Source organism: Sceloporus occidentalis, unplaced genomic scaffold, assembly GCF_023333645.1.
Source record: "Sceloporus occidentalis isolate IW3139 unplaced genomic scaffold, rSceOcc1.0.p SCAF_5, whole genome shotgun sequence".
In the NCBI taxonomy this organism is placed as follows: Eukaryota; Metazoa; Chordata; class Lepidosauria; order Squamata; family Phrynosomatidae; genus Sceloporus; species Sceloporus occidentalis.
Window position 1 is genome coordinate 126,436,932 of NW_028316985.1, and position 26,053 is coordinate 126,462,984.

At 39.8% G+C, this 26,053-nt stretch overlaps 1 protein-coding gene across 2 annotated transcripts in view; it reads right to left on the reverse strand.

Moving 5' to 3' along the window:
- The window catches only part of WWC2 (WW and C2 domain containing 2), a 177,587-nt gene that overhangs the window by 22,359 nt on the left and 129,175 nt on the right, over positions 1-26,053 (reverse strand). For both annotated transcript variants that reach the window (XM_089525423.1, XM_089525424.1), the window contains 7 exons: positions 19,539-19,659; positions 14,732-14,812; positions 14,547-14,633; positions 10,237-10,429; positions 6,726-6,884; positions 5,351-5,487; positions 2,587-2,776 (listed from right to left, as the gene is read on the reverse strand). In XM_089525423.1, coding sequence (XP_089381549.1) covers positions 2,587-2,776; positions 5,351-5,487; positions 6,726-6,884; positions 10,237-10,429; positions 14,547-14,633; positions 14,732-14,812; positions 19,539-19,659 — 968 coding nt within the window. The remainder of the gene's footprint in view (positions 1-2,586; positions 2,777-5,350; positions 5,488-6,725; positions 6,885-10,236; positions 10,430-14,546; positions 14,634-14,731; positions 14,813-19,538; positions 19,660-26,053) is intronic.

Consider the following 26,053-nt stretch of genomic DNA (forward strand, 5'->3'; position numbering starts at 1 on the left):
CCACTTACTGGAAAATCCATTTCCTGAACTGATTCTTGAAACCGGTTCAGAAAAAATGTGGTTTCCACTATGTTTGAGCCGGTTTCAGGAATCAGTTCAGGAATTGGCAAGTGGTGGGGGACAGCTTGTTGGCCCAGCCTGTCCTGGCCCCAAAATCCCTGGTCCAGCCTCCTTACTGGCTTCCCTGCACCTTTTTAAAAAATTCCTTTGGATGGGGAGGCTGGAAGGAGGTTGCAGAGAAGCTGGGGGAAAGCCAGGAAGGAGGTTGCAAGGCTTCTGGCTTCTCTGCGATGTCCCTCCAGCCTCCCCGGCCACAAGAAATTAAACAAAAAGCCCAGGGAAGCCGGTCAGCGGCCAAAGAAGCCGGTAAACGGCTGGACTGGGGATTTGGGGACCAGGAGAGGCCGGATAATGCCAGCTGCCCCCCGGGCCAGGCTGCCAGTGGGAACCAGGGCAGATTTGATTTCGATTTGAATCCACCTGGTTCCCACTTGGACTGAATCGAAAAACAGCCCCAAAACACCCCATTTTCCCAGTGTCTTTTTGACGTGGGTTAAATGGGTAAAAATTGACAAAAAGCATGCCTCCCCTTTCTGAACCGATTTCTAAAATCGGATTCAGTGGAAACCGTGCCCGTTTAACCTAGATCACAATCTGGATTTAAACATAGTGGGACTAAACCACTTTTCTGTGTCCTGTGTTCTATCGTAGGGGTTTCTCTTTTTCTTCTCTTTTATTTTCACCACTCAGCCCATAAATGAAAATGGTGTATACAACAACTATTGGGAAAGGAACTGCTTTGCGAGCTATCACAAAAAGAATGAATATATCGATGGAGTGTGTTTTAATCACTATTTTTGTAAAATAAAAACTAATGTCAAACAGTGATACCCAGTGTAGGGGGGGGGACTTCTGGGGTGGGTGGGACTTCTGTACTCGGACTTCCAGTGGGGTTTCTGGAAGTCTGGGGCCAGAAGGACATCCATGAGGGTTGTACCTGTGCCCCCACATTAGTAGCGTTACTGGGGGGCATGGGCCCAGGGAGAGTGGAGAGAGCCCATGTGGCCTGGGGAGTGCTTGTGCGGGCCCAGGGGAGCACCCACCCAGCCCAGAGAGAGTGGGCGTGGGCCTGGGGAGAGCCCGTGTAGGCCCGAGCAGCTCCTGTGGGGGGTAGAGATGCCTCTGCATGGGCCAAAACAATGCCAAAGCGGCAAGAAGATTACTTGTGTCACCCCCCCATCCTGGGCCATCACCCCCCATCTGGGATGTCACCCGGTGCGGCCTGGACCCCCCTCCCCCCAATGAAGCTACTAATGTCAAATGGAATTATACTCTGGTACTTAAAAGGCCCTCATTTGGAATATATGAAAAGTAAAATATTAACAGGGAAAGAGAGGAAGGAAGCGAGTAGGTGGGAACATTCAAGGGAACAAGGCAACAGGTCAGAGTTAAGAGCAAGAGGACACAAAGACAAGATACTTGAGGATTTAATTCAGTCCACATTCTGAAGCAAACAGACCTAAACTTTACTTCACAAACACTGCACAGTTATAGAGCCATGATTTCACTAACTGCATGTTTCCATTTTATGGAATCCTGGGATTGGCAGTTTAGGGAGGGGTATCCAAAATCTCAGCCAGAGAGCTCTAGTACTGCAAACCCTAACATTCCACAGAATGTTGCCATTGTAGTTTAAGTGGAACCATCGTGCTATAATTGGGCAGTATGAAAGAGCCCTAGTTCAGGATGCAGTTTTTATTCAGACTTTGCATTTTTATGCAATGCAGCTCTCAACTTTCAAATGTGTCAGTATGTCAACAAAATACGTATTTTAAGATAAAATTTAGGAAATGCATATCTTGGTAGGAAAACATAGTCAAATTTTATATTTAAACATGAACACCTCTATAATTTCCACCTTACAAAACTTGCAGATTAATATAGGAATGTCCCAGAACTGATCTAAGGCAAAACCTAAATAGTCTAGAAATAAATAAACCGATCAATCCATCCTAACACACACACACAGAGTTCTGCACTCTTCTGAAAAACATAGCCCTTATTATTAAAACTTCATAACAATGGCAAAAATAAAAATATTAAGCCATACATATATGCAAGTATAGCCTCAGCATTAAATAACCTATTAAATATTTAATAGATTCATTATTAAACATGAATATTCTAACAAATAAGCATTAAATGTTAACTAGCAAGCTGAATGCTTCTCTTATGGATTTAAGGATTTTTGTTTTTGTTTTTTTGCTTACTTCCCTTAACAACAATACAAAATGTATCAGTATGCTGTAAGGTATGAAGAAAACCGCATGATACCTTAGGGTTGCCATAAGTAGAAAATGACTTGAAGGCAACAATGACAACAACAGAAAAGGATGTGTTAGAAAGCAACTGAAGAGGCCAAATGATGAGCTGACATATTTAAAATACTACAAAAATGATAAATGCCTCATGATAAATTTTCATGCTCTTAATCTTAAATACACTACCCTGATGGTTCATGACCAGCCAAAGAATGCCAGAGTCATCTTCATGATGCTTTTGGAAAACACCATTTAAAATACTCACCAGTGTGGGCAATACTGCAACTTCTTCATTGTGATGCACATCTGTAGGGCTGCTGTCCTCCCTGTCCTTGAGTTCTTCTACCTCTACCAATTCAGAACAGAAATCTACATATTCACTTTTGTCTGCACTTTTAACAGCACCCTGCTCTTCTGTCACAGTGGCATGGGATGCCTCTGCCAATATTCCTAGCCTGTGAGAAAAAAAAGTAACCCAAGTTTACTCCTTGAACTAGCAAAGCTGAAAGACAAGAAAATACTATTATGTTTTGGATGTAAACTATCTATAAAAGATGTATTATCATCAACTCATTATCTTGGACAGAAGCGGATAAGAATTTTACTAAAATGCTTTCATGATCTGACATGTTACATCCATTATATTTATCATTTGCTCCAAGAAAAACAGAAAGTTCAGTCAGAAATCACCTCCTCTAAAACAGTGTTCCTCAAGCTATCTGATGTGGCAGCTTGACAGTTTCCCCCTAACGTGCCAGGAACCAGTACTATATTGGTGCTATTTCTTTATCTTATTAGAACAGTTTCTAGGAAATTTACTACAGACTTATAGGCAATGGTGGTGGACCACCACTTTGAGCAATACTGTCTTAAAACCCACCACATAAAATTTTTGATATCAAAAAATTATTCCAAAATGTACATAAGTACAGGATTATCATAAGTACAGGATAATTTATGTTGAGTTCTCAGTCCATTAAATTAGGTATGCTTCTCAATTTACCAGAACATTGTGAATTCCACACACACACCCAAATTGCATCAGTATTTTTTTACACTGAATCTAAAACAAAGCAATAATCTCATTGGATTACATTCCTAACAAAAGATTCATTCATCAGACATTATATTTATTGTGGACAGCACAAGACTGAATCCAAAAACATGATTAATTTTTTGTGGGTTTTTCAGGCTTATGTGGTCATGTTCTGGAAGAATTTTTTCCTGATGTTTCACCTGCCTCTTTGGCTGGCATCTTCAGACAAGGTGGCATGGAAGAGAGTGGGCTATATATATTGTATGACCCCTTGGTTGGGAGGAAGTAATTTACATGTTAATTTCTAACAGACCAACACACAGATTAACATGTAAATCACTTCCTCCCAACCAAAGGTAACACAGTATATATACCCCACTCACTTCCATGTCACCATTCTCTGAAGATGCCAACCATAAATGCAGGTGATACGTCAGGAATAAATTCCTCCAGAACATGGCCACATAGCCCAAAAACTATGGATGCCAGCTGTGAAAGCCTTCAGTTTCACATTACTGTATTAATGTGTTTAAAGATAGTTCATGGTTTGAGGTCAGGTCTGCAAGAGGCAAGCCTTCTAAACAGACATAAGCCTCTTTCCATTATCTGGAACCCTTCCAGCTCACAGAGAGTACCCATGAGCATTCAGCAGCTTTCTCCAGGTCCCCAGCCACTGACAGCAGGAGTCCAGGGAGAACCCTGCTCTCTCTCTCTCTCTCTCTCCACAATCTTAAATAATAATAATAATAAATTTTATTTGTATACCGCTTTTCCACAGATCAAAGCGGTTTACAACCGTAGAAAACCATTACAACCATAAAAAACCGTTACAAACATCTCTAGATAAAACCCAATTATACAAAATTTAAAACACAGTCATACAGCAAGGTAAGGCAGGGAATCAATGGCATCAACATACACAGCTTCATTTATCGGGGGGAAGGCTTGACAAAAAAGGAAGGTTTTAAGCCTTTTTTAAAATGTTTCTAGGGGGTCGTCAAATGGAGCTCCTCAGGAAAGCTATTTCAGATTCGTGGGGCCACCACTGAAAAGGCCACCTGGGATGTAGATACAGATTTGGAAGGTGGAATTTCCATAAGATTCTTCCCGGATGTTCTGAGTGTGCGGGGCAGATTATATGGGGAGATGCGGTCTGTCAAGTAACTCGGGCCCAAGCCATGTAGGGCTTTATAGGTAATAACCAACACCTTGTATTGCGCTCAGAAGCAAATAGGCAGCCAGTGAAGATCTTTTAAAATAGGTGTTATATGGTCAAACCTAGATGTACCGGTGACCAGTCTGGCTGCCATATTTTGTACTAACTGAAGCTTCCGAGTTTGGTACAAGGTTAGCCCCATGTAGAGCGCATTACAGAAATCTAGACGAGAGGTTACCAGAGCATGTACCACAGTTTCAAGGTCCCTTTGGCCCAGGTAGGGTCGCAGTTGGCATATCAACCGAAGTTGATAGCAAGCACCTCTGACCGTTGCATCTACTTGAGATGTCAACTGCAGAGACGAGTCCAGAAGTACTCATAGACTGCGAACTTCATCCTTCAGGGGAAGTGTCACTCCATTCAGGTCAGGTGGATAAATTTCCTTCCCTGGGCCTGGGGAACCTATCATCAGTACTTCCATTTTCTCTGGATTCAAACTGAGTTTGTTTTCCCTCATGTGGAAACTAGCTGATGGGGGGTTCAGTGGGCACATGTGAATACAGTATGTGAATATATATTAGCTTACTTATTGTTCTCTTTGCTGCAGTTCCACTAAAGAAACAAACTATTTTGATTTAAAAATGACCCAACAACTTCTGTCTGCAGCAGTGGAGAAGCTGCTGTTGGGAAAACAACAAGTAAAGCAAATCCAAAATGGATTAAAAGTTATTTCTGTTTGGACAAGTAGCAGATGGTGAGAAAAGGTTTCTTGCCACAGCCTTCTTTGTTTCATGTCTTTTGGCCAATTTTAATAATGAAAAACAGAGTTCATCTCACCAGTCTTCCTCAGCATTCTGTAGCTCTTGTACATTCGCTTCTTCTTCCTCTTCCTCTTCTTCTTCCTCCTTTGCCAATTCTTGTTCTACAGCTTGCAGCTCAGCTGAAGTTCTTTCTAGTAGTGCTGACACAGCATCCTAACAGAGGCATTGGAGACAGTTTCTTGTTATTATAATATATGTTTTAAGAAGGGACTGTTTATAAAACCTGCCCCATCAACAATTGAGAACATAGACAAAAAAGACACTGTCTGTTTCATTATATTATGCCTATATTTTCAAACTAAATGTAGTGAGTTTTAAAACAGCTCTAGGTGCACAGTTATATAATCAGGGTAACATCATCAGTCACTCAGGCTTATTCAAATACTGTGACTCAGGTGACATAATCTTACCATGCTATCCTCTTAATTCAAAATTTCATGTATTCCTGTGAAAATCATACCCTGTATAAAAACTTACTATTTCAGAAGGTGGTCTAACATATGCTAAATGATACATTTTTTTTTACAACGAAGTGCCACATAAAAAATAACACAGACCCAGGCAACAGCCACAGAAGTAGCAGCTTAGTAAAGGCAAGTCTCCAACTTATATACTGTTGGCAAAAGCTATAACTGACACAAGTATCTGCCAGTCAGACAGGATAATATCTTGACTCATATCTTGAGATACAATGAAGAACAAGAATGTCTTTCCCTCAAAGGGTGTTCTGCATTGGTGGCCTGCAGAACCCATTCTGAACGCTTTTGGACATTTCATACATGGGCAGCAATCCTTCAAGATCTGCATACCCACATTCCAATTCCATGAAGGCCAAGCTCTTGGTAGTTTATATGTGACAGTTATACAGTACTCTGTCGCATGTCCATTGGTTTCAAGTGCATATAACCTTAAGAACCTAAGGCACACATGGACTATGGAATTGGGACAGGCATGCTACAAAAAGCATACTCTTGTTCTCCACTGTGCACAAATTAAGATACTGTCTGATCCAATCCCCTTATTAATTTTTGAAATAAGTATCTAAGAACAGTATGTGAGTGAGGAAAATTGCATGACTAAATATTTCTCCATTAAAAGAAAAAAGAAAGCATATCCTGCCTCTGGAAAGCCAGTATCTTAGGAGGAATGGTTATAATCTTGCCTTCTAGTTATGAGCTAGTAGTTTATCCACAGAAAATGGTTAACATTACTTTTTTCTTACTATAGAGAATGGTGTTTAGTAGCCAAATTATGCAACTCAGCTTAGAGCATATGACAGTCAGCTAATAAAGACAGTCGGGTGGGGCAAAAATTTAGACAGTAGAGTTGTGACTATTGCTATTAAACTGCTACTATTTCTACAATTCTCTCCAGGTTACCAACTTGCTTACCAAATCCAAGGAGCCAGATGATTGATCATCTGGTACAAACACAGGATCTTCCTTTGGCTTCTTTTTGCCAGAAATCTTCTTGTAAGTGAGCAAATTATACCACAAAGTAGAAGTCTCATTTGAAAGTGACAAATCTGCCAGGCTTATCTGAGTTCCAGCCTACAGAGAAATACAAAAGGTTAGTTTATTTGGTCATTTTAATTGGCCTCCATCCAATTCAATGTTTGGGAGTAAAGATTTATGTCATAGTCTTTAATGGAAAGAATTATGAAATAGTTTAAATATTTCAGAATGGTATTGCCACATAAACATTGTTTCAACTGTCTCTTATATCATTACAATTAAAAACATCAACTATACCTGCACATCTTTTTGATTCAAGTATAATAGTAACTTAGAACCAAGATTGAAACTGAAGTAAATACACAAATGGGTTAAGTTAACTCCATGTGGTAGATGAGTGAATCTGCGTTCGTCTATTCCACTATGCATATAAAATAAAGTGTGATGGGAGCACTCTATGTGAAGGCTCCGTCTATAAAATTCTTCCACTTCTCAAAAGTGTCTTTAAGAGTGTATGGGCAATTGCATCACATGGATCTGTATGGATGTTTCTGTGTAACACTGATTACATCATTTGCATGACAGAAAAGAAGAGCCATAGAAAGAGATGAAAAGCCCTGTAAGTGTTTATCCAGAGCAGATGGCACAGAAATGATGCAATAATGCTGGTTCAGAACATAGTTTGGGGTAGCACTTAAAGCTTGTAGGAGAGAAAGAGCAAAGCAATTCAAGTCACAAATTTGTTATTTTTTGTTCTTCAGTTGTTATATTTTGTTCTCAGTATAAGGGTCACATGGTTTAATGACTGTTTTCTAAAAACAAATAATTGGTAAATATTCAAGATCAGACAGGCAATGCAGGAAAAAAAACACCTTGTTTATATTTTATATTACTAATCAACCATAATAGATACATGCAAGAGAGAGTACTGGCTAAGTTGATGCCTGAGGCAAAATATAGTTGGCCTCAATCCATCTTCTTCATGAGGAAGTAACAGGTTTTATATGCAAAGAAAGAAAATTCAGGCTTATAGCTAGAGACTTTGAGAACCCAATTGTGCAACATGCCTCAGGCGCTATTAGTTTACACTCTGGCTGGGTCCACAGTTATTAATCAATATGTTCCCGTTATACTATCATTCACTGGGCAGCTGCTGGAACAGCAGCTTGAAAAGTATGGAGAAAAATAAAGCAATCAAGTTCTTACTATGATACTATTATACAGGATGAGTTTGACAATTTTGCCCGATGCACCTTTGCTAGTGAGCTGTGGGTGAGTGGAGGTGAGACCACAGCATGGTGGTCTCTGCCTGTTTGGGGGGTGTCTCTCGTCTGATTTACTCACATGGAAAATCTCCAGCAAGGGCTGGGGAAGTCTCCCTTCAGGTGTCTCAGAGAAAGAACATCTCTCAAAGCCATGGAGCAACCTGTCATGTGATAACTGCATATATTCAACACAATGATGAATGGAAAGAACTTATTATTTTTACAGTTTTCTGAGTTGTATTTCTATGTTGCTATCTTGACACTATTCACTACAACAAAAATCAGCATAAAAGACAGTCCAGGAAACTGCACCAACACAAAAATTGTATTGAAGATGTGAAGTCGAAGGCTTTCATGGCTGGGATCCATAGTTTTTGTGGGGTTTTTGGGCTATGTGGCCATGTCCGGGCTTATCCACTAGACTCCATATAAAAGGTTATGACGATCGCCCCACTCTTGACTATGATTGTTGGCTAATTGTTGAACTGCTATTTTAGAGAACTAATAAGAATGTTGGTGAATTCAGTATTAGTGTTTTATTGATTATAGTTTGTACTATGTATCATTTTAATGATGTAATCTCACCTCAATGCATGGGAGGCAGGAAATATAAATAAACATCATCACCATAATCATCATCATTATTATTATGTTCTAGAAGAGTTTATTCCTGAAGTTTCACCAGCATCTAAGGCTGGCATCTTCAGAGAATTAAAATGCCAGCCACGGATGCTGGCGAAACGTCAGGAATAAACTCTTCTAGAACATGGCAACATAGCCCAAAAAACCCACAAAAAACTATGTATTGAAGATAATTTCTCCTGTGACTTTTATTTATTCTCTTGGTGGTATGGAAGATAATTCCACACATGTAGGGGTTATCCTCTGCACATCAAGAAAAACAGCTAAAGGATCTTTAGAACCTTTATGCTAGCTCTCAGTTCCTCTCAAGGGCCATAGCAAGGAGATTAGTGATCACGTTGGAGTGAAAAATGGTGTTCTCGTAAACACAATGAATACTTTTTCACAGCATCTAGGCTCTTTCACAGCATCTAGGCTTTTCAAATTAATGGGGAAAACCATTTGCTATTTCCAAAACCATAGTCTAGTAGACAAAAGATGGCATACCGCAACCATAATATTGGCATGAACTCTGTCACACCTTGTATCAAATCCCAAAATGGGATTTACAGTCCTGGAGGTCGATTTCCTTTTAAAGGTTTTTGATAAAATTGGAAGCTTATTTTTTTCCCCTCATGCAATTGACAAGTTAAAAACACCCCCCCCCTGCAAACCTGCATATTCTATCTACAAGATGATGCTAAACAATTTTTTCTTGCAGACAAAAACTATGTAAGGTATATAATATTTTACAAGCAAATTAGACTCTCACTCTGGCTTGCATGTAAGTCCTAGGAGTTTCAGCTTGCCTTAAGTTTTTCAAGCTTCAGGGGTTCACAAGCTGCATTACACCATAAAACTGAACCTAGACAGGGCAAGAAATCCACCTCCAGGGTTGAAAATCACATTTTGGGGGTTGATATAAGGTGTGACAGAGGGACATGGTTTTAAAGGAGAACCAGAGTTGTTGGATGTTTCCAGGAACAAGGATTTGCAATTTTCTGATCAATGTCACCCCTGGTAGGGGTCCCTAGGAACGCAAGAACCTCAAAATTCTGTTCTAGGAAAATATAGGGGAACATATTGATTAAATGCAAACAGATCAGATGCATAAATTAGTTCAAAGTTCTTAGCAGTTTAATTTCTAACTCAATATATACAAAGTTGAGCTGATGGACTAAACAAAATTCTTCACTGTAGAACCTACACCAAAGAGCACATTATTCTCTCACATTCTGATTCGCTATTCACCACATCCATTAAAATGGAATGCAAATTACCCTTATTTACATGCATCTAAAATATGCATATTAGCTGCAGCCCTCAGGCTCATGATGCATTTTCAATGAAGCCCTCAGTACTGAACAAATTGTCTACCTCTGTAATACTCTGATCAAAAGAGAGTCTAAACACTGCAATCATCCAATATCAGAGATGAATATATTCAGTCTTGTGGAGGTTACTAATGCACAGCTCAGAAACCACCTATTAGCATGGGGGAAAAAACCAAACAACCCCAAACATAAAAGCATCAAACAAAGCTAATAATAAAGAATACTTACTAGGCATTCTTCTCGACAAGTTTTACTGACGGAGCAGACATCCACTCTCAAAGTTTTCTGATGCAAAGATGCCTGGGAAATAGTTACTCTGAACATCTCACTAAATAAAAGAGTTTCAGCAGCAGAATGGACTTTTGTACGGAAGAGACAGCTGATGTCAGCTGAAGATGGAAGAACGGCAACTCTAAAATACCTAGATATGGGAAGGCAATGAAAGAAAATATTGAAAATAGCACCATCAAGTCCCCATGCCTGTTACATTCTGGAACTAGATACACTTTCATGAGTTGCATTAATATTTTTCTACCTAATTCTCATGTTCAGAAGTTCCAATGTTTACTGAATTACAGCTGCCAAGAGTAAATGTCTCCCAATAAACCAAGCTATTTGAGGAACTGGCAAATGACCTTGAAAATAAATAGGGCAAGAAAACTGAAATGCTCTAATTGACAGGACCAGAAGAAGTGGAGTGGATTTGTGCAAAAGAAGAGATACTCATAAATTTATCCCATAGTTATAAACCTCAAACCCTGCCCCCCCCCCCCCTTAAAGGTGTTGCTTGGGAACATAATGAAAAGAAGTGGTGTTGATGGTACTGGTTATGGTGACTGAGAAATAATTTTATGGAAAGCAGAGTTTGCTATCCTAATGGAAATACCAGAGGATGCATTATGATGCTTCATTCTCTCCAATGGAAATACTACAGAAGAGGGAATATTATTCTGAAGGGATAAAAAACAAATAACTGCTGAGAGGGAAATAGTGGAATGTTTTAGAATGTTTAAGCTTTCATTTACTCAGACCAAGTGCCATTTCTCTTGCTGCACAATCACATTTGATTACATCTAGGGCCTGGATCATGTGGGGAAATGTGCTTAAATCCAGTACTAACCACAACCACAGCAGCCTTTTCCCCACCTCTGCCTCCTCAACAAATGTTTATAAGACTGCTTCCTCCCATATTCGAGTTTAGTAATATGGGAGTACTCTTCAGATATCTTGTCATGTCTGAAAACAAACCGGGAAGGGTAAAAATTCACATAAATAATGCCAGAGGATAAGGATGAGTCAGCAATCTCTCCCTTTCCATGTGCACTCATGTGCTGTTTTTCTAGTATGGAGCAGCTTGTGGGAGTACTCTGATGCCATACTGTGATGCAGAAAGCAGCTCTTTCAGCAGAAATAGGTAACATGTTATCTTCCAGATGGTGGTGGGACTACAACTCCATTCATCTCTCATCATGTGCTCTCATAGCTATAACTAATGGGTATTGTAGTTCAACTACATTTGAAAGCTTAGATGCTCATACCTCTGCTCCCTTCCCAGAGAGGTTGGGCTGGTACCTTCCGTACTTTCTTTTCACAGACAAGTAAAGACTTTTCTATTTCAACAGGCATTGGATGAATGACTGTATAAGTCTTATTTTACCTAAACAATGTCTTGGATATTACTAACTGTTGTGTGAAGTCGAAGGCTTTCAGGGCCGGCATCCATAGTTTTTTGTGGGTTTTTCGGGCTATGTGGTGATGTTCTAGAAGAGTTTCTTCCTGAAAAAGAAACTCTTCTAGAACATGGCCACATAGCCCGAAAAACCCACAAAAAACTACTAATTGTTGTGCTGCAGATTGTGTGTGTGTGTGTGTGTGTGTGTGTGTGTGTGTGTGTGTAATGATGTATGTTTTAAGCTGGTTTTATCCTGCACATTTTTAACAATTTATTTTTTAAAAAATCTGTTGTAAGCTGCTTTGCGTCTCGAACTCGGAATAGGTGGGATAGAAATAAATAAACAAACAAATAACTGATGATGCCGTGCATGCATGTGTGTGTGCCTTCAAGTCGTCTGTTGTCTTATGGTAACCCATGAATTTCATATAATATGTTATTATTTCCTCAAATTAAACCACCTTGCCTGAGACAAGTGCTCAGAATATAGGAGGCATTTCATGCTCAGGCAAAAAAGCATTACTCCACTGATGAAATGAGAAAGTGAAACTGCAATTACTTTGAAATGCAAATACATCCCACACATACAGTGAATGTTGGAAAGTCTCAAAGCAGTGAATGAATATTAGAAACAACTCAGCCATATTCTCAGTTTAAAGTCAGCTCTTCTGAGGAGAAATTTCTGTTCAACTATCACATGACTCTTTGGAAAAACTGAGCTGTATTAAGGAAATTTGCTGGAGTATTGGAACTGGCCTACATTTCAGGTAAGGACAAAAAGTCTGAGACCTCCTAGATAAATTAAATAAATAAATAAATAAATAAATAGGAAGGCTCAGAAAACTGATTTTTCAACTGGCTGGATTCACTTTCACCTATCTAACTGCATGTCAACAAGAACAATTTGAAAGCCCACCACATAAAAAATTCCTAATCTAGAAGACCCTGGAGTGTACCATATATACTTGATTATAGGTTGAGAAATGTATGCCCCCAAATTGCCTCTAAAATCTTGGGTAGATTTATATAAGGGTCAATACATCAGTATTGCTTAGAAAGGTCCTAAAGCAAGCAAGCAAGGCTGGTACTCCAATCTCCACTGAATACCAACTCCTTCGCCCTCCATTACGTTTTGCAAGCCTTTGCTTCCTATCGGAAAAACTTCCTATTTAAAAAACACTTGCGTCTCTCTCTGCTCCATTTTGCAAGCCCTGGCTTCCCATGGAAAAACCTCTCCATTTAAACCCACTTGCTTCTTTCTCTGCTCCATTTTGCAAGCCTTGGCTTCCCATAGAAAAGCCTCTCCATTTAAAAGCACTTGCTTCGTTTTCTGCTCTGTTTTGCAAGCCCTGGCTTCCCATGGAAAAACCTCTCAATTTAAATCCACTTGCTTCTTTCTCTGCTCAGTTTTGCAAGCCTTGGCTTCCCATGGAAAAGCCTCCCCATTTAAATGCTTCTCTCTCTGCTCCATTTGGAAAGACCAGGCTTCCTATGGAAAAACCTCTCCATTTAAATCCACTTGCTTCTCCCTCTGGTCCCTTCTGCAAGACCTTGCTTCCTATAAAAAAACCAAAACCAAAACCAAACACACACAAAAAAACCCTCCATTTAAAACCATTATCTCCAGTCCATTTTGCAAGACCTTGCTACCTATGGAAACAACTCTCCATTTAAATCCACTTGCTTCCTTTTTCAATCTGAAAATCTCTCCTCCAGCACCTGGGAATCAGTTGGGAAAGGTTCAGAGAAGGAGAAGGAGGGATGAAAGTGGTACTTTCCCCTTTCCATCCTTCTTTATAGCCCACTAAGTTTTACCCTCGACATCCATGGATCATATCAAAACCCAGGATTTTGACTCTGAAACCTTCCCTCGACCTATACATGAGGCTGACTCGTACATGAGTATATACAGTATGTGAGGGGGCAGTGTGGTAGTTTGCTTTTTGGAAAAGAGGGTACTGCTTGTTGAAAAGAAGAAACACACATCCTTCAAAAGTAAAATGCAACAGGAAAAAACCCCCACAAGAAACACTTCAGTCACATGGCAGTGCTGTGCTATGAAGGGGGAGCATAGTCTTTCATCTGTTCAGATTTCCCCCTCTTTTGGGGAGTTAAACAATCATTCTAGAGAATGAAAATCAAAATTGATTTTTTTAAAAAAAATGTACAAAAGCCATGTAAATTGTATGAAGAAGGAGCACTGTGAGATCATCATTCAAATCATCAGTACCAGCATGATAAATGTGGAAGGAACAGTGTGAATGACCTGTTCCAATGAGTAGTTTGACTCTGGCTGCTCTGTTTCCCTGTACCTATGCAATGAAACTGTGACAGATTTTGCATGTTTGCACGTTACAGATCTTACCTAAGCAATTAAGGACTCACTTATTGTAGTTATCAGACAATGAGTGAATGACACACACAGTTAACCTACATAGAAGGCTCTGGATAGATTCAGTTCCCATATGTGCGATGTACAGAAACCATAGCAAAGAAAATGAAAATTTAACTTAGTGAATTTTTCTTCCTCTCATTGATAGGAAGAGCTCCAAGACTTGCCCCACTCTGAATGCTTTCCTGCTATCGAGGAAAGAGACATGCATCTTATGCTAATACTATTTCAGTAGATGCCCATTACAATAACTTGCAAGAACACTTGCTAGAGGAAAATTGGCGGGAGATGCATTTTGCTTTGTAAGAAGCTGACATCTGCAGCAGTTTGAGGAGGAGGAGGAAGTGAAATTCTCAGCAAAATATTTGTATTTCGTGCAATCAAAGGGTGATAAATGCATTTGAGTTCCTGAAAAGTGCATTTTCCTCAAAAATCCTCCATTCTCAATGCTTGTATAATCTCAGAAGAACTTACACTTTGGAGCCAGGTGATACCGAAAGGGCATGGAGATTTTGTAACCGTACCACAATTATGACAAAACTTGAGCTGTTTGTATCATATCTGTGAAGAAGAATGGAGGGGAAATCTGTATTAGACATTTGTAACACTTTTGGTATTGTATAAAGATACTCTCTCTTTTTCTATATATGATGACTTACCTGAGTCCTATTTGTACTTGAGCTGTCTCTAGAACTGTAGTATCATCTTCGCTATATGCAACTTCTTCACCATCATTTGGTCTAGAGAACAGATAAAGTATAGAGAGCTGAGGATAGCTAACAGTAGCACTAAGAAGCAGAGTTTCCTAGATTATTTTTCCTAGATATGCTTGGACAATAACTCCCATTGCCCCTGACCATAGCCATGATGGCTAAAGATTATGGGAAATGCATCCCAACTCCACCTTGGTTAACTTCATCTGATTTATTTGAACTAGCTTCCCTCCAGTCTGAACAATTTGTAAAGGCATGTGTACTCAAGTTATCAAAGCGCAATATCAGAAAATATTGACTCCTTTAAAGATTTTTAAAAGTTACATTTATCTCACAAATGGTAAGTTATCAGACGATCCAGTCTTGAACGGTCATCATCATTTATAATTTCCAGCAATAGCATTTTAGAGACTTCAGGTGAACAGTAAACTTGGCCCTTTTCTGAGTATACAATTCAGCTGAAATTTTCTATAATGCAGTTCTCCCTTTATTATTTACTAGCCCATTTGGTATGATTACTACAATGAATATGGTGTGACAAGATAGAGGGAGGCACAAAAAGGCTTCTTTAAAAAATAAAACTTCACATCAATAGCTAAAAAAGAGAGCAAAAATCCCCTATTTTTGAAATTACTTATCTGGGATGTGAGATTGTATTTGCATTTTCTTCTGCCAATAAAAAAAAAAACTGGGTCAATCTCCTTTTCCCTTCTCCTATTTCTTTGCTAAAATGAATTATTGGTAACTGCATTTGTTATGATTATAATGTATAACTATTTTATATTTCAGGCTGACCTCTTCTTAACAGGTTTAGGCCAGCATACAGGGGCTGTCATCCTCTTGGCCGGCATAAATAAATCAATTGAGGTAGCATTGGCAGCAGCTAAATAGCTGCAGACATAACAGCAACGGGATGGAGGGACAGCATAGGAAGTTGCCTTTGTTCAGAGAAAAGGCTACTCTGCTGGAGCCTATCTGTCCAGGTGATTGAGATGGCTTTATCTTCCATCTCCCTAATACGTCTACACACTGTTCCAGACAGGTAGCATGCCATTAAGAGGATTCTAGACAGAGTCTCATCCTCTTCCCATATTTAAAAGACTCAAAAAGCGAGACTTTTAGAAAACAAAATTACCCACAGCATCTGCTTATTTTTTAAAACCTACAGAAATTTTTGGTGTTTCAAACAATTTTTAAATTTAAATTTAAAGTAGATACAGATCTACATCCTATGTTGGTCCTTACTAGAACAGACCCATTCAGTTCACTAGATTTATCTATGTATTGATTCATAGAATCATAGAATCATAGAATCATAGAATCGTAGAGTTGGAAGAGACCACTAGGGCCATCCAGTCCAACCCCCTGCCATGCAGGAAATCCAGATCAAAGCATCCCTGACAGATGGCCATCCAGCCTCTGTTTAAAGACCTCCAAGGAAGGAGACTCTATCACCTTCCGAGGAAGTGCATTCCACTGCCGAACAGCCCTTACTGTCAGGAAGTTCCTCCTAATGTTCAGGTGGAATCTCTTTTCCTGTAGCTTGCATCCATTGTTCCGGGTCCTGTTCTCTGGAGCAGCAGAAAACAAGCTTGCTCCCTCCTCAATATGACATCCTTTCAAATATTTAAACAGGGCTATCATATCACCTCTTAACCTTCTTTTCTCCAGGCTAAATATCCCCAGCTCCCTAAGTCGTTCCTCATAGGGCATGGTCTCCAGACCCTTCACCATTTTTGTCGCCCTCCTTTGGACACGCTCCAGTTTCTCAATGTCCTTTTTGAATTGTGGCGCCCAGAACTGGACACAATATTCTAGGTGGGGCCTGACCAAAGCAGAATACAGTGGCACTATTACTTCTCTTGATCTAGACACTATACTTCTATTGATGCAGCCTAAAATAGCATTGGCCTTTTTAGCTGCCGCATCACACTGTTGACTCATGTTCAACTTGTGGTCTACTTGGACTCCTAGATCCCTTTCACACGTAGTTTCATTCAGCCAGGTGTCACCCATCCTATATCTGTGCATTTTATTTTTCCGCCCTAAGTGCAATACCTTACATTTCTCTGTGTTGAATTTCATTTTGTTAGCTTTGGCCCAGCTTTCTAGTCTATTCAGGTCATTTTGAATCTTGATCCTGTCCTCTGGGGTATTAGCTATTCCCCCTAATTTGGTGTCATCTGCAAATTTGATAAGTATGCTCCCAATTCTGTCATCCAGGTCATTGATAAAGATGTTGAATAGCACTGGGCCCAGGACAGAGCCCTGTGGGACCCCACTGGTCACTTCTCTCCAGGATGAAAAGGAGCCATTGTTGAGCACCCTTTGGGTTCGGCCGGTCAACCAATTACAGATCCATTTAACAGTTCCTTTGTCTAGCCCACATTTTACAAGCTTGTTTGCAAGAATGTCATGGGAAACCTTGTCAAAGGCCTTACTGAAATCAAGATATACTATATCCACAGCATTCCCTTCATCTACCAAGCTGGTAATTTTGTCAAAGAAAGAGATTAGATTTGTCTGGCATGACTTGTTTCTCTGAAACCCATGTTGACTTTTTGTGATTATGGCATTGCCTTCTAGATGTTCACAGACTCTCTGTTTAATGATCTGCTCCAGAATCTTTCCTAGAACTGATGTCAGACTAACTGGACGATAATTGTTGGGATCCTCTTTTTTCCCCTTTTTGAAGATGGGGACAACGTTTGCCCTCCTCCAGTCTGCTGGGATCTCTCCTGTTCTCCAGGAGTTTTCAAATATGATTGCCAATGGCTCCGATATTACTTTTGCCAGTTCTTTTAATACCCTTGGATGGAGTTCATCTGGTCCCGGAGACTTAAATTCATTTAGATTAACAAGGTGTTCCTCTACTATCTCTTTACTTATTCTGTGCTGAAATTCCCCTATTCTGTCCTCTGCTCCATTATCCTCAGGTTGAGCACCCTTTGGCTTTTCTGAGAAGACTGAGGCAAAGAAGGTGTTGAGTAATTCTGCCTTTTCTCTATCTCCTGTTAACATTTTGCCATCCTCTCGACGCAGTGGCCCTACCGTTTCCTTCTTCTTCCTCTTGCTGCGGACATATCCAAAAAAGCCCTTTTTATTGTTCTTTACCTCTCTAGCAAGCCTGAGTTCATTCTGTGCTTTAGCTTTTCTGACTTTACCCCTACACATGCCTGCTATTTCTTTGAATTCCTTTTTCGTGATTTCCCCCTTTTTCCATTTCTTATACATGTTCCGTTTCAAACTTAGCTCGGTTGAAAGTTCCTTAGTCATCCATCCTGGTTTCTTGAGACACCTCCCGTTTTTCTTTCTCACTGGAACTGTTTGAAATTGTGCCTTCAGTATCTCTCTTTTGAGAAAGTCCCATCCGTCCTGAACTCCTTTATCTTTTAGTATTTCTGACCATGGAATCGCCCTCAGTACTTCTCTAAGTTTACTGAAATCCGCTCTCCTAAAGTCTAGGATGCGTGTCTGACTCTGCCTGGCTTCTCCTCTCCATTGTATAACAAACTCCAGGAGAACATGGTCGCTTCCACCTAAGGATCCCACCACTTGCACCCCATTAACCAAGTCATCCTTGTTGGTTAGGATCAGATCTAAAATAGCTGACCCCCTTGTTGCCTCTTCCACCTTTTGGACCATGAAATTGTCTTCCAGGCAAGTGAGGAATTTTTTCATCAATTCACCATTCAATGATTGATGCATAGTCCTATTCTAGATGGGACTAATTAACAGGATGCCAACCAAAGAATGTTTTGAGCACTGATACTCACTTTAAAATTAGCATACCCAAATCATCCAAATAGATTTCCCCAAAGCCCACCAAACTTTTCTTGATAAACATCTTTTTTCTTCCAGAGCTGTTGAGTAATTTTAAAGTGATTACTTTTCAGTTCCCATTTTTCTTATTTCTTGCCCATTTCAGTCTGCATTCTCAGTTCTTTGGATCCACTTCTATTTAATATGATTTGCTGTGGCAACCTCACAAAGTTTTATTTAAGGCATCATTATGTGTCCTTATTTCATCAGATGCAGAACTGCAGTGTTATTTTTAAAAAATCAAAGGGGGGTGTCCATTTTTAATAAGACTGTTAGTATGGGCAAGTTGAGGACTGATGGCAGAATAGCCAAGTCAACATCCAGCTAATGTACTTACTACTACTTAAATCACTGATAACAGAATGGACCCTTGGTATCTGCTGGGCTTTGGTTCTGGACCCTCTATGGATACCACAATAAATGGATGCTCAAGTCCCATCATATACAATGGTGTAGTAAAATGGCAATAATAATAATAATCAGGGCCTGCTTTTTGTGTGTGAATATTTTACAGCTGTGGTTGGTTGAATCCATGCATGCAGAATAGGTTGATACAGAAGGCAGATTGTAGATTTTTTAAAATAAAAACAACATATAATTTGATTTAATTTAGACTTGTTGTGTGCCTTCAAGCCATTTCCAACTTATGACGACCCTAAGACAAATTATCATGTTTTCTTTTTTTGCATGATTTGTTCAAGGTGGTGATTGTGAGAGGTTCCTTTGCCTTAATCTGACATTGAGAATGTGCAACTTCCAAGGTCACCCACTGGGTTTCTATGGCTGAGCAGGGATTTGAACCCCGAGTTCCCTGAGTCATAGTCCAATGTTCGAACTATACCATGCTAGCTATCAGACTCAACCTTACACACTAGCTTTCCAAATTATTGCAAATATTATGATGCTTGAATGTTATTTCTAGATAACCTACTGTTTTACGGATGCTTCATATACACCACTGTCTCCAGCAACAGATTCATCAGATACTGCAGCAGATACACATCCTGCCTTCTCCTCAAGCAGGTGACTTACTCTTCTTGGTAAGTCAACACCTAAGTAAAGGCAAAAAAGAGAGTCCCTGTTTTAGATTATATTGATCAGTAAAAGGTATACCCCAAACTCTCAGTTCATAAATTAAAGAAAATTTTATAGAGTTAGAGAAACTAATCATTTTTGCTATAGAATTATGAACTCATTTATAGCAATCACATTAAACCATGTCAGATCCAAGAATACCCAACTTTGTTCACTATAGTTTATACAGACTATCAAATTTATTAAGTATAACTTGTCCTGTGGGCTGAGAGAAACTGTAAAATTCTCCTTTCCACTACCATTAAAAGTAAAGGAACCAATCCACTTTACACCTCATTTGTTACATTTATATCCCATCTCTCCATCATTGAGATACCCACCGTCTCTCCTCCCCCCTCCCATTTAAATCCAATAAAACAAGCCCTCCAAATTAGGTTCTCCACTTTTGGCTTCAGGAGATCTGTAAAACCAGGCACAAAGATATAATGAATTAAATTCTCCCTCTTGAACTTCCTTCTTGTAGCATTCATCTGTTTTTCAAAGCAGCTCATGCCTACCATTAAGAACCATTGCTCTAAGTACCATATATACTCACATGCACACTTTTTCTCCCTCCTTGCCTTAACTCCTTATACATTTGGCTCTCCCCCAACTGACTCCTCACCCCCACCTTCTCCTCATCCTCTGTGGGAAGACAAGCTGGCTGCTGTAGACAATTGTGTATGGGCCAGCAGTAAAGAGCTTCCATTCTGGGGAGAGTCTACTGTAAAAGTAGGTTTCTTGGCAGGATTGAAGGGGCAGAGGGTGCTTGTGACTGTTTAACCCCACTCCAAGGAAAAAACAGCTCCAGCCAGGGCTCTTTGATGCTTCCTTGTTGTGGCAGAAAAACAGCCTCTGTCCAATGCTGGGGAAATGCTGAAGAGCCACCATGGACCTGAGGAGCCTCAAAGTTTTATCCTTGATTTATGCATGGGGTCATACCATAACTTTGGCTCCAAAATGTGGCCTTGACTTATACATGAAATTGACTTATAGTTGAGTATTTTCAGAACTGTTGCTATCATTAGACAAAAACAGGTGAAATAATTCCTTCTGCAAAGGCAGGCAAACCTTGATGTCACTCTTTTTAGTCCAGCTCCATCCCATTTGTAAATTGCAACCTACTGTTGGAAGACCAGTGTATTATATATCTTCATAGGGACTCATGTACAAAACTGATGACCTTTGAAGCTTAACCTAATTGCCATCCCCAAAACAATTTTCTATCACCATTATGTTATATTCAATCTTAACCACATATCTGTATTTCCCACCTTCACATTTGTTACCTCGGTCATATTTGAGAAACATTACACAACACAATGGCCAAAGTCCAAACAAATCACTGGGAATATGATAAGACATCGTGTGTACATTCCATTCATTTAATAGGTCTACTCTAGGTGACACACAACTGGATTTAGGCCAGTTTTTGAGAGACGCAAGTAAAGACCTCACTCAGCTTTAGCAACAAGTAAATTAGCTCCCACAACTAGCAATTATGATAGCAGATATAATTCTCCTTTCTGAAATGCTTGAAGAAAATAGTAATTCTGACGTAGGTTCAGCAAGAGAGTGTTCAGCAAGAGAGTATTCTGGAGTGACTACCATCAAAATATAAGATACTCTGAAGAGCCAACCCTCACTTAATTTCAACCTTCAGCTCATATTCATGTACTAGATTTTCCTGCAGAGAGCAAGAAACATTCACTGTAAGCAGCATCCTGTAATGTAATAAGTTGCAAGCCTGTGGAGTCCTTTCATCTGCCAAGGAGCCAAGTGTATTGGTATGCATTATGCCCCCCTCCTGAGTCATGACTTTACATCTTGTTAAGATGTTTAAATTTTAAGGCTTCAGATTAGAGGATTGATTGCTGCATTTCTCCTTTCATTTGTAGCAGTGGGGATGCTTTTTCCTTGATGATGAAGTGCTTTTTCTTCCACCACTTTGAGAGAGGTGAAGGTGATGACATGATTTATTGATTACCCCCAGGAATAACTGCAGCAGTCTAAAATCGACTTTGACAATGACAGAGACTGTCTATGGAAGAACTTCATAGTTATTCTAACTCTGTTATTCCAAAAGATATTCTGCACAGGAAATTCTTTGGGTGGAGACAAAGCCCACCATCTTGCAGGCAAAGATGCACAACAGTGAAGGTCTGCACATTACCTGCATATTTCCAGACTGTATTACCTATATATTAACCCTCTTAGTGTGTCAAAACCTATTTATTTCAATTGGAGAGAGACTGTTAAGAAAATGCTTAGGATTCCTATTGAAATTCAAGGGATTAAAAGTAGCTAACAGAAAAATTGACAGGATCCAGGTGTTTATAGGAATTTCAAGAAGAACACAGTGTCCTTGAATGACCCAGTTACTTTTCCAGTCTTCTATTTATATAAAATATGGTTAAGAACAACCAGGACTTTTGCTACAGAGATTGTACATTAGGTTCTCCACCAAGTCCTGCCCAGATTATAGTCCTTTCCCCTTCCAGACCTAATGTCAAATGTCAAATTCTATTAATTTGACATAAGCAGAAAACATTTGGCAGATAATACTGAGTGTTTGCTGACTCCCAAAGAATGTTAGTTTGAGAGAGGGCCAGGAATACTAATAAGCACATATAGAAATATGGTAGAAGCTGTTCAGTTCTACAGTAGTACCAAAGAACTTAAAGTGCACAGAAAAAGAGTACCGTATATACTCATGTATAAGTCGACCTCATGTATAAGTCGAGGGCAGTTTTTGAGGCCAAAATCATGGATTTTGATATGACCCGTGGATAAGTCGAGGGCATGTTACAAAAGATCTAAAGGGGGAAACAAAGCACCACTTCCCGCTCTACATCTTCTTCTCTGAACCTCTCTCAAGGGTCACAGTATCAGCATGGGGAAACAAGTCTGGGTGCATACATACCCACACACACACCTCTTTGCATCAGCATTTCCAGACTCAAGGCTTGCAGAAAAAAAGAAGACACCAGCCTTGCCTTTAACCCCAGCATTTCCAGACCCATGGATTCCAGGGAAAAAAAAAGGAGGACCCCAGACTTGCCTTTAACCCCAGCATTTCCAGACTCATGGCTTGCAGGGGGAAAAAGGAGGACCCCAGCCTTGCCTCTAACCCCAGCATTTCCAGATCCATGGCTTGCAGGGGAAAAAAAGGAGGACCCCAGGCTTGCCTTTAACCCCAGCATTTCCAGACCCTTGGCTTGCAGGGGAGAAAAGGAGGACCTCAGGCTTGCCTTGAATCCCAGCATTTCCAGACCCATGATTTGCAAAACAGGGTCCAAGCCTGGGCATGCTCCCTCTCTCTGCATCATTCTCCCTTCCCTCAGTAGCTGCTTGTTAGCTCCAGCTGCGAGGGAGGGCTGAAGGATCTCACACACACACACTCACTCGTGGAGAGAGGAGAGGCTGCAGGCACCAGGACTCAAATGGGGACTGTTTACTTGGCTACAGAGGAAGGTGGGCACTTTTTTAAATGAACTTTATCAGCTGTAGTAACCTATTGACCCCTCCATAAGTCGATCCTTGATTTTGGAGTCCAAAATTTCTCGACTTATAGTTGAGTATATACGGTAATTTATCACTATTACTTAAAATAAAGAAATTATTTTAAACAAAATTAAGAAATGACTGCTCCTCACAAAGAAATAAGTTCTTGGAAAAGGTCTGGGAATTCTGCAAGTAGAGAGGAGAAACAGGATTTTGGAATATTGATGAGAAAAACCTATATACTGAAGCAGAAACTAGATTTAGTGACGAATTACAAGACCAATGAAAGTGCCCCAACCATGCAAATCTCCAATGAGGTTATGTTTGGCTTCCATGATATTGCTAGACACTACTTTTGTTTTGTAAAATATTTCTTCATGACTTATTATGGCAAAAACATCATGTTGCTTCAGATACAAAATAGAAAACATTTGTAGGGTTTTGATAATACATCAGATTTCTAAATTTTGAGGCAAGATTAAAGCTGCACAGATCCCATACTTTTCTGCATATATGTACATTAGAATGATTGTTAGATAACTGTAGCACTAGAAAAGAACTAGATGAGATTATAAAGTTGCCAATACTGTAGATGTCTCATACTGCACGTAGAAGATGCATACAACCTCCATCCTCTGCAAGCAAAGTGAAAAGAAAAGCATCTCCAGTGTATCTTAAAAAGTATTTTCTTTTGGCCATCTGCAGTCCTTACACTTTTGGCATGTTTGTGATAAGGTAGAGAATGTATTACTTCATATCAAGTAAGCTCAGCCAAGTGTGTTAAGCCTGAGTCAAACACCAAAATATTGTCATTCTTATTATAAATAAGTCCCCCCCCCCTTTTTACTTGGGCAACAGAGCAGATGGTAGACATTCAGCACTGGGCCCCCAGCTTGAGCAATGACAGCTGGCTATCGGCATTGTATGTCACAAATCCACTTTGGCTGCAACCAGCATTCTTCACTACAAATGGTCTGCACCGTGAGACGTGCTTAAGTCACCACATTAGTTCAATACACCTGGACAAACCAACCTGCTTTAGCTGGCTAAACAAGCAAGCAATGGAGTTAGCAAATCTTCTCTCATTTACCAAATTCCAATTCAGAGTACATGGCAAGCTGTTGGTGTGTAACTCTAATGATCTGAAACCCAGGTACCTGAAGCAAGGAAGAGATACTCTCATATCACTAGTTTATAGATTACTGAGGAAGGCTAACTCTTGGGTGCTACCTAGATGATTTCCTTGACTATTGCTATTTATGAAATTACCTTCCTAGAGGTACTTGCCTAATGCCTACTATGCTATATTCTGGGTCTTATTATTCAAGCATTTAAAATGGAATTTTAACTATTGTAACTGCTTTGCTTTAAGGGCTGTTCCTTATTATTTTGTTTTTTTTTCCTTTCATTTTATTGTTATTGTGTTACTTTGTAAATTGCACTGGAAAGTGCTAGGGTGAAGAGTAAAAAAACACACATCTATTTCTGTATAAACTATTATCCCAATACAGTCTAACCAAAGAGAAAACGTATGTGAAAATGAATACCTGAACCAGAAGGTGGCAGCAATACTATATGTAGGAAGGCCAGGGAGGGAAGAAAGAAGGACAGGCTTTGAACACCTAAGCCTGTTACAGACTGCCAAAATAAAGCTGCTTCGGGTCTCTTTGGAGGTATGCTATTTAAATGATGCATGGGTCCTAAGAGTCCGGAGGTCGTGCCAAAGCCACACTCCATTCCTAAGCACTGGACTGCAGCTTTGGTGAAGCTTCCAGATTCTTAGGGTGCATGCATCATTTAAACAGCATACCTCCAAAGAGACCCGAAGCAGCTTTATTTTGGCAGTCTGTAACAGGCCATAGCTTCAGCAAAGAACTGAAAGAATCAAGGTTCCTTATGAAAAACACAGGTGAAGCATAAGAAAGTATCACCAGGAGCCACCAAACAGCCTATCTCCTTACTGAGTGATGCACTAACTGTATAAAGAATTACTGCATTTCCTTTTATGCGGTTTTCTTGCCTTTCTTTATTCTTTGGAATATGTAGAGCAGGATTAGACAAGGCAGAAAGAGGAGTGAAGATAGGAGGAAGAAACATCAACAATCTAAATATGCAGACAACACCATACTACTACTTAAACAATCACTAAAGAAAGCCAGAAAAGAAAACTCAAAGGTAGGCCTAATGTTAAACACAAAGAAAACAAAAATAATGACCACTGGGATTTACATATATTCACCCAAGTTAATGAGGAAACTGGAATAGTTAAAGATTTCCCATACCTTGGATCAAATGCTGATCAGAACGGAGACTGCAGTTAAAAAACCAGAAGAAGATTAGGAACTGGAAGGGCAGCTATGAAAGAACTAGACAAAATTTTAAAGGGTAAAGATATACAGCTGAACACTAAAGTTAGAATCATCCAAGCTACTGTAGTCTCCATTACCATATACAGATGTAAGAGTTGGACAGTGAAGAAAACATATAAGAAGAAAATTAATTCATTTGAGATGTAATTCTGAAGAAGAGTGCTGAGGATACTGTGAATGGTCAAAAAGATAAACAATTGTGTCCTAGAACAAATCAAGGCTGAACTCATCCCTGGAAGCCAAGATGACTAAACTGAGGCTACTGTACTTCGGCCACATCATGAGAAGGCACAACTCATTATTAGAAAAGACAATAATGCTGGGGAAGATGGAGGGAAGCAGAAAAAGTGGAAGATGAATAGATGTCAGATGGATAGACTCAATCAGGAGGACTACTGGCCACAGCCTACAGGGCCTGAGCACAGAGGTAGAGGATAGCAGGGCTTGGAGATGTCTTATTCACAGGGTTGCCATGAGTCTTAAGGTCAACCCAAAAGCA